Source organism: Musca domestica, unplaced genomic scaffold (genome assembly GCF_030504385.1).
Source record: "Musca domestica strain aabys unplaced genomic scaffold, Musca_domestica.polishedcontigs.V.1.1 5, whole genome shotgun sequence".
NCBI lineage: Eukaryota > Metazoa > Arthropoda > Insecta > Diptera > Muscidae > Musca > Musca domestica.
This window is the reverse complement of record NW_026712346.1, coordinates 992402-1011557: the sequence shown is the minus strand read 5'-3', so window position 1 is coordinate 1011557 and position 19156 is coordinate 992402. Positions and strand designations below refer to the sequence as shown.

The window sequence follows — 19156 nt, the reverse complement described above, 5'->3', positions numbered from 1 at the left end:
AAATATCCATTTTTAAATTCTACTTATATTTCAATAAATCTTTTCTTGACAAAACATTTTACAAGGGAATATTAAAATTCATTAAATTAAAGAATAATTTCAGATAATTACATGATTCATGAATTAAATGTCTATTTGACATAAAATAAGGTCAAATATGGAGTATGCCTATCAATTCAGAGTAGCGTATTCATTAATGATGATTGACAATGGGGGTTTCTACAGGTTTATTTGATCCCCAGGGGTATTTCTACTGTCAACAGAAATGTAGGAAATCAAGTTGGAGCATTTTATAATTTATTTTGATTTGTTCTGATTTTCATCAATAATAACATTGTTTTGAGGAAGTCTCCAAATTTATTTGTGTTTGATCATATGTATTATATTAGAGTTTGGGAGAACACGAACCCCCCAAGCCGACTAAGCTAGCATATTAATGACTCCCGCTGGTTCCCCCTACTCTGATGATTGTCTGTTCGGAAATTAAAAGTTAATTCAGGTAAATGGTTCATTACAATTATTATATTACTAGCTTGCCCGGTCTGCGTTGCCAGCCCGTACTTTAAGTCTTTAATGCATATTTTGTAAAGCATAATTAATCACAGATATTTAATCTTTTACACCCATTTCCGTAAGATGGGAATTATTTATCTTTTTTTTTTTTGGAATTTGGAAATTTTCATAAAATAAAATCTGTTAAAATCTGTGTCTCTACGACGTGAACCTACATAGGATTTGTCTGTCATATGCAATTAAAATATTCAAATTCGAAACTTGAAATAAACGGTGAATAATGATGCTCCGTTATATCGGAGCTATACGAAGACCTGTACCTGCATACACAATTTTCTGTCACAGGCTGTAGTATCCATTACAAACTTCAATTACGACATCTCAAACAATTTCGGTAAGTATTGTACCTAAAATCGTCAAACTACCGAATATAGGGAGGTACTGATATATGGGGCCTATACGAATACCTGGACTTGCATACACAATTTTCCGTCACAGACTGTAGTTCCCATTACGAACTCTAAATACGTAATTTGAAACTACTTCGGTGATTAAGCGTTATTACAACAGACGGACATCGCTAAAAATAGGGTTAACATGTAAAATATGCTTGAAATCGGGTTGTACACTTATCCTGGGGTTATGACCCATATCATGGCTTGCAAAAGCGATCTAAGGTATCTTGAAAGTTAAGGAAGAATAGAAATCCTTTTCTTATTAAAAGTCCAATTAGCTCTACTATTTTGAAGCCTTTATATTCGGTATTTCACTGAATGCAGTCCGAATGAATTTTGCATTTTCATTTTTATACCCTACACCACAAGGTGGTCAGGGTATTATGTCTTTGTGCATTTGTTTGTAACAGGCAGAAGGAAACGAGATAGACCCATAGTTCCTTTTGATGATCTGCATAGAATCACATTCTGAGTCGATTTATGCATGTCCGTCCGTCCGTCTGTCCGTCCGTCCGTCCGTCTGTCCGTCCGTCTGTCCGTCTGTCCATGTATTTTTGTAAACAAAGTACAGGTCGCATTTATTGCCCGATCCAGATGAAATTTTGCACAGATCATTTGTTTGGCCCAAGGACGAACCCTATTGAAATTGGAAATAATCGGTCAAAATTTAGATATAGCTCCCATATATATCTTCGTCCGATTTCCTTTTATTGTGCACCAAACGTGTAATATCGGCTTGAATTGTATGGAATTTTGCATATACACCCAAATTAGGCCTGAACATATGTATGCCGAATTTGATCGAAATCGGTTCAGATATAGCTATAGCTCCCATATATATTGTTCATCCGATTTGTTATTTTTGTCCACCACCGCCGTAATATGCACTCTGCAACAACAATATTTGGGGAAATATATCAAATATAGCTCAGAAATACATTTGCTAAATTTTATCGGGATCGGTTCAGATTTGGATATAGCTCCCATATATAACTTCGTCCGATTTACTTTTTATTGTGCACCAAACGTCTAATATTTGTCCAAATGGGATTGAATTTGGCACTTACGACCGAATTGAGTCTAGAAGCTAGTATGCCAAATTTGATGGAAATCGGTTCAGATATAGCTATAGCTCCCATATATATTGTTCATCCGATTTGTTATTTTTGTCCACCGCCGCCGTAATGTGCACTTCGTAACAACGGTATTCAGGGAAATATATCAAATACAGCTCAGAAATATCTTTGAATATTTTTCATTTAATAAGAAAAATATTTTTCATTTAATAAGAAAAGGATTTCTATTCTTCCTTAACTTTCAAGATACCTTAGATCGCTTTTGCAAGCCATGATATGGGTCATAACCCCAGGATAAGTGTACAACCCGATTTCAAGCATATTTTACATTTTAACCCTATTTTTAGCGATGTCCGTCTGTCCGTCTGTTGTAATAACGCTTAATCACCGGAGTAGTTTCAAATTACGTATTTAGAGTTCGTAATGGGAACTACAGTCTGTGACGGAAAATTGTGTATGCAAGTCCAGGTATTCGTATAGGCCCCATATATCAGTACTTCCCTATATTCGGTAGTTTGACGATTTTAGGTACAATACTTACCGAAATTGTTTGAGATGTCGTATTTGAAGTTTGTAATGGATACTACAGCCTGTGACAGAAAATTGTCTATGCAGGTACAGGTCTTCGTATAGCTCCGATATAACGGAGCATCATTATTCACCGTTTATTTCAAGTTTCGAATTTGAATATTTTAATTGCATATGACAGACAAATCCTATGTAGGTTCACGTCGTAGAGACACAGATTTTAACAGATTTTATTTTATGAAAATTTCCAAATTCCAAAAAAAAAAATTTGATAAATAATTCCCATCTTACGGAAATGGGTGTAAAAGATTAAATATCTGTGATTAATTATGCTTTAAAAAATATGCATTAAAGACTTAAAGTACGGGCTGGCAACGCAGACCGGGCAAGCTAGTAATATAATAATTGTAATGAACCATTTACCTGAATTAACTTTTAATGTCCGAACAGACAATCATCAGAGTAGGGGGAACCAGCGGGAGTCATTAATATGCTAGCTTAGTCGGCTTGGGGGGTTCGTGTTCTCCCAAACTCTAATATAATACATATGATCAAACACAAATAAATTTGGAGACTTCCTCCAAACAATGTTAATATTGATGAAAATCAGAACAAATCAAAATAAATTATAAAATGCACCAACTTGATTTCCTACATTTCTGTTGACAGTAGAAATACCCCTGGGGATCAAATAAACCTGTATAAAACCCCATTGTCAATCATCATTAATGAATACGCTACTCTGAATTGATAGGTATACTCCATATTTGACCTTATTTTATATCAAATAGACATTTAATTCATGAATCGTGTAATTATCTGAAATTATTCTTTAATTTAATGAATTTTAATATTCCCTGGTAAAATGTTTTGTCAAGAAAAGATTTATTGAAATATAAGTAGAATTTAAAAATGGATATTTGCCAAAATCAGGAAGATATCTGTTCCACAGATAGTATACGTAATCTTACTTCTTTTATATATATATATATATATATATATATATATATATATATATATATATATATATATATATATATATATATATATATATATATATATATATATATATATATATATATATATATATATATATATATATATATATACACAGTGCCGGTAAAAATAATAGCACTGACTTGACTGAAGTTCGAAGACGTTAAATAAAAATTCGTATGTAGTCTTTTTTGCTTATGTTTTTTTACTGTTAGTATTCAGCATATATAACCTCTCCAAAAAATGCAATTCAACTCTCCCAATCTCTGCAGTTGTTTTTTTATAACTTAATGTTGAGAGTAAGGAGTAAAATCAAACGGTAAAAATAATAGCACTAAAGTTGTTATTGTGTTGTTGAACACGTGTTTGATAAATATTTTGGCAGTGAGTGAGTTGAAATTAACGTGTTAAGTACTTTTGAACCTTCCCTATTAAATCGAGCACGGAAATTAAGTTAATTATAGCAAATATGGGTCGTGGAAAACACTGTGGTCCCGAGAAGAGAGAAATCATTAAAAAATGATAAACGAAGGAAAAACCTATTCCGAAATAGGAAGATTATTGAGATGTTCCAATAAAATGATACGCAATACAATAACTTTTAAAGAAAAAGATGAAAAGCGAGGTAGGAAGCCCGCGATGTCCAAGTTATTGGTGAACCGGTTAGTTAGGCAAAGCAGAAAAGGGCCGTTTAAGCCAGCCACGGAGCTAAAAAAAGAATTACAAATGTCGGCATGCGTTGAAACGGTTAGAGCTCGGTTGCGTGAACATAACCTCAAAGCCTGTAGCCCGAGAAAAGTCCCACTCTTAAGTGCAAAGCACGTGGCCAAGCGAATTAAATTTGCAACAGAGCACTTGAATTGGCCTATAGAGAAATGGAGGAACATTTTATGGACTGATGAGAGCAAAATCGTTTTATTTGGCGGAAAAGGTTCCCGTAGTTATGTAAGGCGACCACCGAATGCAGAGTATAATCCCCGCTTCACCTGCAAAACAGTTAAACATGGAGGTTCAAGCATAATAGTATGGGCTTGTTTTTCCTATCATGGGGTTGGTCCCATACACTGGATAAAAACCATCATGGATCAACATATTTATGTTGACATCCTTCAAAACGTGATGCTACCATATGCAGATGACGAATTACCGTTGTTGTGGATCTTCCAACAGGATAACGATCCAAAACATACGAGCAAGAAAGCGCGGAATTGTTTTGAAAGCAATGGGATTAAAGTCATGGACTGGCCTGCTCAGTCTCCAGACCTTAATCCCATAGAAAATCTTTGGGCTGACATCAAGAAAGATGTGTCTAATGCAAAACCAAAGAACAATGATGAACTTTGGGGCTTAGTTCAGGACTCATGGAGCAAGATTTCCAAAAAAAGCTGTGAAGACTTAATAAATTCAATGTCAAGGCGATGTGCGGCAGTACTAAAAAACAAAGGTCATGCAACAAAATATTAAGCTGTGTTATAACATTTTGAAATATTTCAGAATAGTATTTGAAGAAAACTAAGAGTATTTTTCCTAAATTTTGGCTTTTTGAATGATAGTGCTATTTTTGTTCCCGCCTTTAATTTAATTTGTTTTTTGTTTTTGTAAATAAATAAATATAAATATAAATGAAAGTGCATAACCAAATTCTTATTTTATAGTTAAGGTTGTTATCTCTATATTACGTTATAAATTTTTCTAACGTTACGTTATAAATTGTTACCGCCGCATATATATATATATATATATATATATATATATATATATGTATATATATATATATATATATATATATATATATATATATATATATATATATATATATATATATATATATATATATATACATATATATATATATATATATATATATATATATATATATATATATATATATGAAAAAACCGTTAGATTCAGAAATATATATATATATATATATATATATATATATATATATATATATATATATATGTAAAAAAAAGTTGTGTTAGTTACTACGCTTATAACTCAAGATCGACTGGTCTGATTTTGACAATTCGCACCATTTCAAAATGGTTTCTCTGCAGAAAAGGAATATTTATACCAACATTTGACGAAATAATTTTTATTATAGACTAGCTGGCCCAGTGCGCGCCGGCCCGTAGTTTAAGTCTTTAAAGCAAAATAATTCACAATTCTGGCTCACATAAGTGGCACAAATTTTTGTATAAATTATATTTGCAGTTTTTTTTTTTTTTTTACAAACGTTTGTCATACCCGAATTAGGTTTTTAAAAAAGAAATATTGACCACGCCTACTTTTACACCCTCCATTTCGATTTATCTAAAATCCTTATATTTGCCAAAATTATGAAGATATGGGTTTTGAAATTATTACACAAGATACTGTTGACTTTCCATCCATCTCTATGTATTTATTTGGGGCAGAGGAAATGACCACGACCACTTTGAAATCTATATGTATAAAAATCAATTGTTGTTCGTTGGTAATGGAATCAATTGAGAACGGCTGGACCAATTTGCATTTTTTTGTACAAACGTTTGTCATACCCGAGTTAGGTTTAAAAAAATACTGACCACGCCTAATCTAAATCTACAATCCTTATATTTGCCAAAATAATGAAGATACCGGGTTGAAAATTATTACACATGATACTGTTGATTTTCCATCCAACCCTAAGTTATTATTTGGGGCAGAGGAACTAACCACGACTACTTTTTAATCCATATATATAAAAATCAAATGTTGTTCGTTGGTAATCGAATCAGCTAAGAACGGCTGGACGGATTTTTTAAAATGTTCGTCCTACCCCGATTTTGGTTTTTATGCAAAGAAAAAGTGGCCACGCCTACTTTTACGCCCATTTTTTCAATTTACTTACAGTAATAATATTTAGAGGCTCACGGATATAATTTAATCGACAAAGATTTGTACTCTTTTACATACTTTATAGGGTCTATAACTTTTATAAACCGATGACACCTTATTTATGATAGTTAAATTCAATTTAGAAATTATTATCGATTCTGACGACGAAAACTCCAACAAATTGAAAACATATATATGTACATGCGTATGTACAACATGTTCCTCATCTATATATATTAAAATCAATTGTTGTTCGTTGGTAATGGAATCAGTTGAGAACGGCTGAACCGATTTGCATAATTTTTTGTATAAATGTTCGTATATATAAGTATATTGACCACGCCTACTTTTACGTCCACTATTTCGATTTATCAAAAATTCTTATATTTGCCAAATAATGAACACATCTGTTTTAAAATTATTACACGACATACTGTAGACTTTCCCTCCAATTCTAAGTATTTATTTGGGGACAGGAAGGCAATTTGCACAAAATGCAATATATGCCAACTCTGCAATGAGACTGATATTGCAGTTTAAAGAATCCGGTTTTATTCAAATATTCTACACAAATATAAGAATATACAATCATTGACTAATTCACTTAATAATTTATATCAAATATTTGTTTTCGATCTATAACAAAAGGCAAAAGGCGAAAGCACAGCAGACAAGGCAGAGTTGGTTTTATGCGATTGTCGCCGTCTAATATTGACAGATATAGCAGCTCTTACGACGGCGTTAAATATTTAAGATATTGTGCTGTTCACACTCCTATCTTTGGAGCATTTTAGAAGAATACAGGTAGATGCATCAATGCTTGGAAACATTGATATGTGAAACAATCAAAACAACAATCGGAAAGAGCCACCAATCCTCATCAGTTCCCTTGTTTTTTGTCCGGGATATTCTCCCCAGAAGTTATTTTAAAAATAACTTCTAGGGCAAATAAACTTTTTTTACCCAAGTGACAAGTTTCTAAGCTCAATAGAAGAGGAACCAAATTATTTTTAATTTAACATTTTCAATTCCAAAATTGGTTTGACAATTCATTGCCCCAGCAGCTGCGTCGATGCCACTTCCTGTATTCTTTTACACACGGTTTACCCATGGTAGAAAAATACAGGTTAGCTAAATCGACATGGAATTTTATGCTGATGAAGAATACATATACTTTGTGGAGTCTTAAATGTATATTTCGAAGTGACAATCTTAATATACCCTCTATACTATGGTGGAGGGTATAAAAGGATAAGGAACTTACTTTTCAAAAATTGTGACAGTTTGGCAATTTTACAATTTTACTGAGTTTTAGTCAGTTTTGAATTTTTTACTATTTTTCTTATATTTAAGATTACGAATTCTGTCATCAGTTTTCAAATGTAATGCTTGTTCAGCCTCGCTGCATTCTAGGTCTTACAACACTGTCCGCTGCCATTGATATAATTCTCACATCCGATACTCAACTTACCCTCATACATGCTGACCTTTGTCAACTAAGTCTTAAATCGAAGTGTTTGTTAGAAAATGTATTAAACATTTTTCAATTTAATCTTACTCTTAGTTCCAATCATGGTACAATAAAAAGGTAAGGTAGAGCTACCATCCGATTACATTTTTTTTCTCATTGTGCCCGACTTCTGCCAATTTTGTGTATGTATATATTGTTTTGAAAAATAAAAACGAAATATTTTGAAAACCAATGATTGGAAGACACTTACATTGTGGCTCGCGCATTAAGGCTATTAACCAGCATAGGCATGAAATTGAAAGATTGAACAGTTTTGATCATATTTTTGAGAGAAAATCCAGGCATTTCATTCATTTTTCACGCTATTTAACTCATTTTAAAAATGAGAAATATGAAAAAAATTAGAACAACTTGTTGTATATCATTTTGAATGAGTCTGACAGTTTTTTTTCTGTAGTTTTACGAAGCTGTTCTACCTCCTTATTGTACCATGGCACCAATCACAATAGTTTTTTTGACGTTTTTGTATGGAGGCTTCCAGAGCCAGAAATTGGAAAATTTGTTCTACCAAAAACTGACTTGGAGAACATTTTATATGCTAAAATACTCGTAAGGGCTCTCACTTTCATGTGGCATTCACAGTTTTTTGGACGATTTTATATGAAGGCTTCCAGAGCCAGATTCCCGTCCTGACCACCAGTGGAATATGAGAAAATTGGAAAATTTGTTCTACCAAAAACTGACTTGGAGAACATTTTATATGCCAAAATACTCGTAAGGGCCCCCACTTTCATTTGCCATTCACAGTTTTTTGGACGTTTTTATATGGAGGCTTCCAGAGGTAGATTTCCGTCCTGACCAGAATTTGAAAATGTTGTTGCATCATAAACTGATTTGCGATGTTATGTATGGAATTAATAACTGGGGTATGAGAATTCATTATGGAACAAAATGTGTTTATTTCATGGACTTTTTCATTCATAATTTTATAAATTAATTTTGTTTTCAAATCGGTTCCAGGTTTTTTCTCTGACGCACAGTTGAACCAGTAAGGAAAGCTCAAAAGTCGGGCGGGGCCGACTATATGATACCCTACACCACTATGCATATTTAGTAGAGCTCTCGTAAAAAGGTTTATACAGGACATTTCAGAGCTCTATGAGATATTTGGTACAAAATCAAAATCTATCTAATTCTATCGTGCATTTTACGAACTATAACTATCTGTGAACCGGGTTTCTCCAAATTTGACGTATTAGCTTCTAGACTGAATTCGGTCTTATGTACGAAAATTCAGGTGATTTGGGCTGATATTGACCATTTAGTGCACATTTAACCCGAAATCGGATGAAGATATATATGGGAGCTATGTCCAAATCTGAACCGATTTCGATAAAATTTAAAACAGCTATTCATGTGCTCCATCTAATACCTGGTACCAAATATCACGGTTGTGGAGTGAATATTACGAATGTAAAGGTCTAAAACACTAAATCAGATGAAACATATATATGGTTGCTATATCTAAATCTGAACCGATTTTCACTAAATTTGATATACTTGCTTCTAGGCTGAATTTGGTCCGATGTACTAAAATTCAGTCCATTTGGACTTATATCGGCCATTTGGTGCACAATTAACCCGAAATCGGATGAAGATATATATGGGAGCTATATCCAAATCTGAACCGATTTCGATAAAATTACAAACAGCTATTTCTGGGCTGTATCTTATATCTGGTACCAAATATCATTCTTGTGGAGTGCATATTACGAATGTGAGAGACTTAAACACCAAATCGGATAAAACATATATATGGGAGCCGAAACCCGAAATCGGATGAAGATATATATGGGAGCTATATCCAAATCTGAACCGATTTCGATAAAATTTAAAACAGCTATTTCTGTGCTCCATCTAATACCTGGTACCAAATATCACGGTTGTGGAGTGCATAGTAGGAATGTGAGGGACTTCAAGATCAAATCGGATGAAAGATATATATGGGAGCTATAGCTATATCTGAACCGATTTTCTCCAAATTTGATATACTTGCTTCTAGGCCGAACTCGGTTGGGTGTGCGAAAATTCAGGTAATTTGGACTGATAGTGGACATTTGGTGCACATTTAACCCGAAATCGGATGAAGATATATATGGGAGCTATATCTAAATTTGATCCGATTCTCACCAAATTCAATAGGGTTCGTCCTTGGGCCAAAAAAATATTGTTTGGAAATTTCATCTCAATCGGATAATAAATGCGACCTGCATTTTGTTCACAAGAATACATGGACAGACGGACGGACGGACGGACTGACGGACTGACATGCATAAATCGACTCAGAAAGTGATTCTATGAAGGTTCCCAAAAGTAACTATGGGTCTATCTCGTTTCCTTCTCCATGTTACAAACAAATGCACAAAGACATAATACCCTTACCAATATGTGGTGTAGGGTATAAAAAAAGGTATTAAATGTGAAATTTCGATGTTCTGAGTCACCCTGTAGTTTTGGTGAAATTCGATGTTATCGATAGTTAGCAACGTTGCTAACTTCACGCAGATAATAATATTAGCAATCCTTTGTCGGTATCGACAAAAAACGATAACCCTAAAATCATTATTGTCGCCCCGACTTCATTTTGCGACGCCGACGAGAACCATAGTAGGGCGGAATATATAAAAACAAATTATCTTAGCGAAATTGTACACAAAGTTTTTTTTTTTTTTGAACTTTGAAACGAAACCCTTGTTGAAGGGCAAAGATGGCGATTTCTAGGAATCAAAACGCCAGGTTATATTCAAAAGGTGGTTTTAGTTATTGTTTTGCAGTTACTATCTTGTGATTAGACTCGCGAACTTCTGGTTGAGAGTGGTAACAACGATGAGTGTGTGTATCAATTTGCGTAGTTAAAACGATAACACCAAAAGGTAAAGACAAATCCAGTGTGTTTATATTGTGATGATCAAAACTGCACTAGAGTTTTGATATGTCCAATGGATGCAGGTGGCTTATCCAAAGCAAGGAATAGAGCGTATCTTGTGATTGGACTTGCGAACATCTGGTTGAGAGTGATAACAATTATGTGTGTGTGTATCAATTTGCGTGGTTAAAACGATAACACCAAAAAGGTGTATATAAAGACAAATCCAGTGTGTTTATATAATGATGATCAAAACTGCACGAGAGTTTTGATATGTCCAATAGATGCAGATGTCTTATCCAAAGCAAGGAATAGAGCGCTGTGGAGTAGAAAAATTCAGGAAAAATGGGGGAGGGGGAGCAAGATTTCAAGTTAGTATTTGTTTAATAGTATTTTAATAAAAAATATCACAGATTGTATCACAGAAAAAAAATCACAGGTTTAGATGAGCTTCCTTGATAAAATCAAGGAGTTGTATATAGAGATTGGTGTTTTGTGTTTGGAGGAGGGTTGTCAGTTTATGGTGAAGTGAGAAGAGGCTAGGAAAATTGGGTCTTATGTTTACGAACCTCAGACATTCAAAAATACAATGTTGGACATCTTCCCGACTGCCACACGTGTCGCAGATATCATTGTCTACTGCTCCAATGAGATGTAAAAACACCTTGTCATAAGGCTGACCAACCATCAACCTATTTATTAATTTTGTATCTTTCGAGGATAGGTTTAGATTGAGGTACCAAGGGCGTGCAAGAACATTTCCACAAATTTGGAAAAAAATTTTTCCCTTGGTCATTGAGATTTGAGAAAAATCATCGTTCCAGTCATTGACAATTTTATGTTTGATCATCATTAGAGCCTCATTGGTCGAGAGCTCAGAGTTAACAGGGGCACCAAATTCAGCCGCTTGTTTTGCGAGATAATCCACCTCTTCATTAAAAGAGATACCACGATGACCAGGAGTCCAAATAACATGACAACGTTGAACATTTGAATCTCGTAGAATGTTGTGGAATTCTCCAACCAAAAAGTTGTCCGAGTTATCAGTAGCCAAAGCCTTGCAGGCAGCAAGACTGTCTGTAAATAGGACACATTTATCTTTTCTGTCTTCCACAGCAATCTGTGGAGCCTTTTTAAGAGCAAAAAGCTCGCCAAAGGTGGATGAGGTTTTAAAATCAATCTTGAAAAGAAATCTTTGCTTTTTGGAGATGTTGTAGATTCCACAGCCGGTGGCATTGTTTTTGACCGACGCATCGGTCGCGAATAATTCAAAGTCATGCATTTTGTAGTGAGCAACCTCCTTGTTATAAATGGCTTGTAATATTTCATTACTGGTGTTATCTTTTTTAGAAGGTAGTAAGTTGGTTCTGACATGCAGCGAGTTTTGTCGGGAATATGATACAGTTTTAATCCGTTCAAAAATCTCTGCATGATCATGAAAAACTTTGCTGTAGCTGGATTTGACCAATGGGTTGTCAGCGATGATATCATATAATTCTGGATTCTGTAGTCTCACTCTGATGATCTCTTTTGCTGTTAAAAACTGGGCTCTATGTGCAGGTGGTAGTTCCCCAGCAAGCGTATATATTACATGATTAGGTGAGGATTTAGGCACTCCCAGGGATCTTTTAATCATTTCATTTTGCAGACGTTCAACCTTTTTGTTAATGTATTGTGGAGAATTGGCAGTTGTTGTTCTTGAGTACTCAATTTTGGATCTGACAATGCTTCTATACACATTCAGAGCTACTTTTGGATGTAGGCCTCCTTTGATTGAGGTAAGGCATCTCAACAGATTAGTCCTGTTTATAACTGCATTTTCTATAAATGTGTAATGTTCAGATACAGACAAAGAATTGGAGATAATTCTTCCCAGAAATTTAAGTTTTTTTTCCTGTCGTATGGAAGTATCATTGATGTTAAGTGTGATCTGTTTTATGCTGTTTTTGGCAAAGTACATGGTGTTTGATTTTTCCGGATTAAATGACAGGTTGAGTTCTGAAAGTGCTCTAGAAAAGTTGTTTGCCTTTCTTTGTAGGAGCTGCAAGGCTTGATCAAAGTCATTATGATAAACCATAATTAGAAAATCATCTGCATATTGAAAGATTCGGCTGTTATTGTCTTCCAATTGATGTAAAGAGGCAGTATATAGATTAAAAAGAAGTGGAGACAGACAGCTGCCCTGTGGGAAACCGTTTGTGACAGTAACTTGACTATTGCCAAGTTTGAGAAACCTTTTAGAAAAGAAGTTGATGATCTAGTTGGAAATTTGTTGGTTGAGACCATATTTATTCAATATATTGGCTAAAGTGTTAATTTTAACGCAGTTGTACGCATTGTTTATGTCCAGTAAAAGAACTAAAACTTTGTAGTTGTTCGTTTTCAGCAGGGCAATTCTGTGTAAAAATTCATTCAGGCATGTTGAAGTTGACATTCCGCTTCTGTAAGCAAATGTGCGACTAGGCAAGACATTGTTGTTTTCCAAATGTTGTATTATCATATCTTTAAGCATTAGATTAATGCACTTAACAAAGACTGAAATTAAAGAAATCGGTCTGTAATTTGCAATGATTTCCCGGTCCTTGTTTGGTTTGGGAATTGGTACGATTTTGATGATCCTCCAGCTATCTCGAATTGAGTTATTAAGAAAGGCGTTGTTCATTGCTGTAAGTACAGCTCTTTTTGATATTCCCGGAAGTGCTTTTATCATGTCGTAAGTTATTCTGACATGCCCAGCCGCAGAACCTTTGTGTTTGTTTTTCAAAATTTCTTCGAAATGATCAAAATCGAAGGTAATAGGTGGATTGTTTTCAGTAAGTTGAGAAGTTGAGTGTGGATTGGATTGAGATATATCATTTGACCCTTCATCCGGAACTTGTTCCTTTAGTAATCTTAAGTACGGCATGTCATTATCATTGTTCCAAACTGCGGTATCTGCCTTCGTTCGGTTCCGAACATTATTGATGAATTTCCACCCTTCACGCGTGTTGCCATTTTTATTTATTGTATCTATTTTGTTTTGAAAATTATCGCTTTTAGCTTTGATGATGGACTTTTTCCATCTCTCAACTTCTATTCTAGCCTGTTCAAGGTTATTATACGTTGGATATCTTTTGGCTTTCTTGATCGCTGCAAGTTGTCGACGGTACAGGGTTGAAAGGTTATCATCCCACCAGTACTTAGGTGTTCTGCCATGTTTTAGAGATGTAGTCGCTGCCTTGATTTCCTCACTTATCCCATCTGTAATCTGGTCAAAATCAGGTTCAAGTTCCAGATTGCTCAGCTGACCAAGTAATTTCTTTTTGTGCAGAAAGCAATTATTACGTATGTTAGAGTTGTTTATCTGAATGCTTATGGGTAGATGACCTTCAAGGGTACACCAGCTTGCAGCAATTCCATTTGAAACAAAGGTTAAGTCGAGTACAGATCCCTGGGAGGTCCCTCTGCCTTCAAAGGTAGGGTCTCCATTGTTTAAATTTACGAAACCAGATTCCAGCATGATAATTTCAAGTTCCTTGCCTTTTCTGGATGTGACATGATCACACCAGCATGTATTTCTGGCATTAAAATCACCACATAGAATTACGTTGTCAAATCTTTCCAAAAAGGAAGCAAGTTTGGTCATTTCCTCAACGAATATAACAAAAGGAGTTGATGGTGGAAAATAGATCGATGCCACAACATAATTTCTTGCAAGGTTTGTAGTTTTAACTATTAAAATGTCTTGTTCCGTTTCAAACGGAATTTTGGAAAATTTTATTTGTTTCCTGAGAGCTATGGCAACACCACCATATCCATCAGGTCTGAATTTTTGAATGAGATTAAAGTTGATGAATTTGTTAGAATTTTTGATATTTTCTGAAAACATTTCTGCAAGAATTACAATGTCATATTTGTTTTTGTTGACGAAGAATTCAATATAGTTTTTGTTAGTGCGAAATGATTGAATATTAAATTGTAGTATTTTTACCTTGTCCATGTTGATTTTGTGATTTGAGTTCATTGTCATCAAGATCAAGAGATAGTCCGCATTTTTGAATTCTGTCATTGAAATGTTTCATAGCCTCTATGCCAATGGAATTATTGTTGTTTTTGAAGACATCCAACATAAATTTAACCAGTTCTTTGGTAATTTTTTCTAATTCTTTAGTTCTTTGATGCTCCTGGACGAAGACTGGCTTGGACGGCGATGGTTCTTCAAACATTCTATTTGAAATTGAAACTCCCGGCTTGTGAATATACCTTTTCACCGGTTTTTTGGCCACAGAGCTATATGTGAATGGGGTCATTATTTCATTGACTTCGTTGTCAACTGATTGATCCACAACCTTTTTGGTTTTGGTAGTGTTATTTTTTGCAGTACTTGGAAGGTTAGGGAAATTTTCCTCATCCCAAAGAATATCAAAACGATTTTTCATGTTGTACATGGTTATTACCTCCTTTCTGGACATTTTCTTCCTCGTCATTATTTTGTTCGTTTCAATTTCTTTGGCCCATGTTGAACATTTTTCTTTTTCCTTGCAGGAATGGTCTGATGACTTGCACAGAACACATTTTTTAAAATTGCAATTACCCTCACACATCTCATTGCTACACTGCAAACATCTGGTCTTAGAACGACACCCCATTTTCGTATGACCAAGTCTTCCACAATTGAAGCATAGTCTTACAGCCGGATAAAATGTATTTACAACCAGTACCGTATGGTTAAAAACAACCCAAGCCGGGTGATTATTACCGCTAAAGCCAATCTTAATGGCTTCGGTTTGTCTTACTTCAGACCCTTCTTTTCTGGTGAATCTTTTCACCGACGTTACTTTCCTATCGGAGACAATACCTTTTAACAGATCCTCCTCTGAAAAACAGACTGGTACGTTTCTAATGACTCCAAAGGTTTCCACAAAGTTCCTTGGGACAAAAGCTCTCAATTTTTTCTTCTTTAGATCTTCATTTTGTATAAAATTATTCGCAGAGATTCTGTTTTCAAAAGAGATTTTATAGAGCGTAACACCAATCGCATCTACCCTTTTGATGCTGTTAAATTCTTTGGCTTTGATATCTTTGATTTTTTCTATAAGATACAAGCCATTTTTAACTTTTTTGTTTTTAATATTTTCCGCCTCATTAGTATCTACTAACACCATAAACTCACCTTTATGCTCCGCACTATATAGGGTAGGTTCATCATTAAATCTCCTCTTCTTGGGATCTTGCAGAATTTTTTGCGTTAGGGCGTCCGCATGTTCAGCAGCTTCATTTTGACACACATCTATAGCTTTATCGCCATTTTCTAGACCTCGTTTGAGTTTGGCATTTAACTGTTCAGCGCTAACAGTATTAGCCTCACTCACACATACAAAAGCGTCTCGAGGTACAGACGCCATGGCGTCCACAACCTCACTTAACGTGGCTTTCCTCACAGCCACACTCAGATTGTTTTGCACTCACACACCAGGTATGAAGAAAAAAAAATTTTCCACCGTAGTTCCACAGCAACAGGTTTATATTTAATGATGTAAAAATTATTCACCAATCCCAATACATCAGCTGCACAGCAACCAGCAACTTGAAGAAAAATAAATGCACACAGCAGCCACCAGCAGAAAGAACCACACAGCAGCCACCAGCAAAGAAAAACACACAACCACCAAAATTTATGTATACCAGTATACACACACTAAAAAGGCACTTGAAAAATATTACGTCTTGACTCGTTCAACTCTCAACCAGGAATGGTACACAAAGATAGCTGACATTATATTCGAAGGAAACAAACGTTTCTGTTTACATTTAGTTATAATTGTTTCTTTTGAACTTAAAAATAAAAAGTGCCGACTACTGGGACATGCCGAACTTAGGCACACTTACCCTACCCTCCATTGTATGGTGGAGGGTATAAAAATATTTCATCTGACAGAGCTACAGTCAACTTTCTACTATCTACAACACTAATTTCCGAACGCAATTATCCAGAACAACTCTAGTAGAAACTCTTTTAGAAAGTTTTCTTTAGTAGACTTTTTCCAAGATGTAGGTATTTTTACCCTGATTCCGGGAAACTATTTGTTTCTTGGGAACAGACCCGGGACCCCAGATTTTTGACCCGAAAATCCAGATTCAAGACCCGGCCAGGACACGGATCCACTTACCCGATATAGACAATATCGTAGGAAAGTTATGAAAATACCTATCCAACAATTGGACACATGAGGGAGTAGGTCATGGTTCTGAAGTTATAATCAAATTATCCAAAAAGTCCAAAACGGCCCATTATGGGGGTCAACAAAATTGATGGCAATTTGTAGCCTATATTGTCTATATCGAATAATTAAGTCTAGTCGGGGTCTTGAACCCGGACTTTGGGTTCAAAAAATCAAAATCTGGGGTCACGGGTCCGTCCCCCAAGAAAAAATTAGTTTCCCGGGATCAGGTTAAAAATACCTACCAAAAATTGAAGAGTTTTTACTAAACTAGAGTTAAGCCAATTATCATTATTCAACCACATTGTGCAATCGCAAACAAAACATCTCAGAGAGAGAAACGCACATAATTTATTTCCTTTCAACAAACAAATTACATGTATCGGTCAGACGTATCGGACGGATGGCCAACAATGGCTACACGACAAAATCTCATTTTTAGTCGGAAAATATGGCCTTTCCATACAAATTTTGTTGGTCTCAAAACCGCAAGGAGTACCTGTGGTAATATTTTCAAATCGATCCGCGAGGTGCCCTAAGCCCCACTTAATACTTATTGTAAGAGAGTATGGTCTTTTATATGGGACGATTGACTAAAAAACAACTTCTGATCAAACGTAAAACACAATAAAAATTCCTTCAAATACATAGAAACATTTTATTCATATTTTGCTATAAAAACCATAATACCTACACCCAGCAATAATGCAGTTATTTCCTTGATTGACTGCCATAGCTTGGTGGATTCTTCAAGCAACTCCGGAAGAACACTTACTGCTGCAATATAAATAAAGCCACCAGCAGTAAATGGAAGCACCCACGGAGCTGAATCAGATTCATTTCCAATACCAATTAATGCTAATATATTTCCTGTTAAAGCGCCTAATGCTGTAACAAGTTGAAGACACATCGCTTTTTTTCTGGAACACCCAGATTTAATAAGAATAGCATAATCACCAATTTCGTGAGGAACTTCATGCAGCAATATTGTTAGGGTAGTGATAAAACCAATGTCATTACCAGCCAAATATGATGCGCCTATGGCAAGTCCATCCGTAAAATTGTGTGCAAAATCGGCAGCCAGGTTTAAATAACCAGATATTTCAAATCTCTCAATATCGCCTTGCGTCTTCGTTTCTGACTTACCATGGCAATGACCGTTCTCGCCTTTAATGAGCCTAACCAGTTTTTCCACAGTTAAAAAAACAATAATTCCCCCGAGTACCCATAGTCCTGTAGTAATGTCATGGCTATGCTCATGAGAGTGACCATGTTCATGGCTATGCTCATGAGAGTGACCATGTTCATGGGCGTGACCACATTCGTGAGAATGATGAGGATGTGTCGCGTGGGGAATTAGATGAAGGAAAGCATCGCCAAGAAGGCCGCCAGAGGCAAACGCCAAAATTATTTTAAGTCGTGGCCTCATAGCATCGCTGTTATCCAACGGTATCACGAATAAAATCAAAAATGGCGCAGCACTTATAACTAAAGTTGATGCCATCGAATAAATCCACACGTTTCCTACATCTGATTAACAATATTTAATAATGAAAAAATCATAAATTTTAATTGAAATACGAACCTATCGATGGTCCCTTTTTAAAAGGTAGAGTATTTAAGTGAGGCTCGTGGATTTCCACACCTTCATTTGCTTCACGAGAGTACTTAAAACTCGGATTGTCATGACTGTGCCCATGACCTGGAGTAAAAGCCGGCATGGAAAGCAGCATACAAAAAAACACAACGATCACGGCCCATTTTTGAGCGGGGAACCATCTATTATTATTAAACATTTCGCGTTTGATGAAACCCTATCCAACACGTCACATAGTCAGTCGTTTATTAGGGAAGACAAAATCCATATGAACAAAATCGATAGCATATTTTTCATTCACTGTTATTTGATATATTTCGATAATATAGTCGATATCATAATGCTATGATCTCATTGCAATTTCAATCACGTTAGTTGTGTTCCAGAACCAGAACAAATTAGTACTAATTCTGCTACAACGCGTTCCCGTACTGCAAAAACTAGCAAAACTTGCAGCTCTCTCGAGAAAAAAATGGCGCTGAGTGATGCACATTTCTGCTCGTTTTAGCTACATGAATTTGGCCGAGCAGAA

At 35.3% G+C, this 19156-nt stretch overlaps 1 protein-coding gene across 1 annotated transcript; it reads right to left on the bottom strand.

Moving 5' to 3' along the window:
* Positions 1–17661: 17661 nt before the first annotated feature.
* Positions 17662–18892, bottom strand: LOC101898219 (protein catecholamines up). The gene is made up of 2 exons (XM_011296795.3): positions 18613–18892; positions 17662–18557 (listed from the first exon to the last, which is right to left on the bottom strand). The coding sequence occupies exons 1-2, from the start codon at positions 18821–18823 to the stop codon at positions 17686–17688; spliced, it is 1083 nt and encodes a 360-aa protein (XP_011295097.1). The 5' UTR covers positions 18824–18892; the 3' UTR covers positions 17662–17685.
* Between the last annotated feature and the right edge of the window lie 264 nt (positions 18893–19156).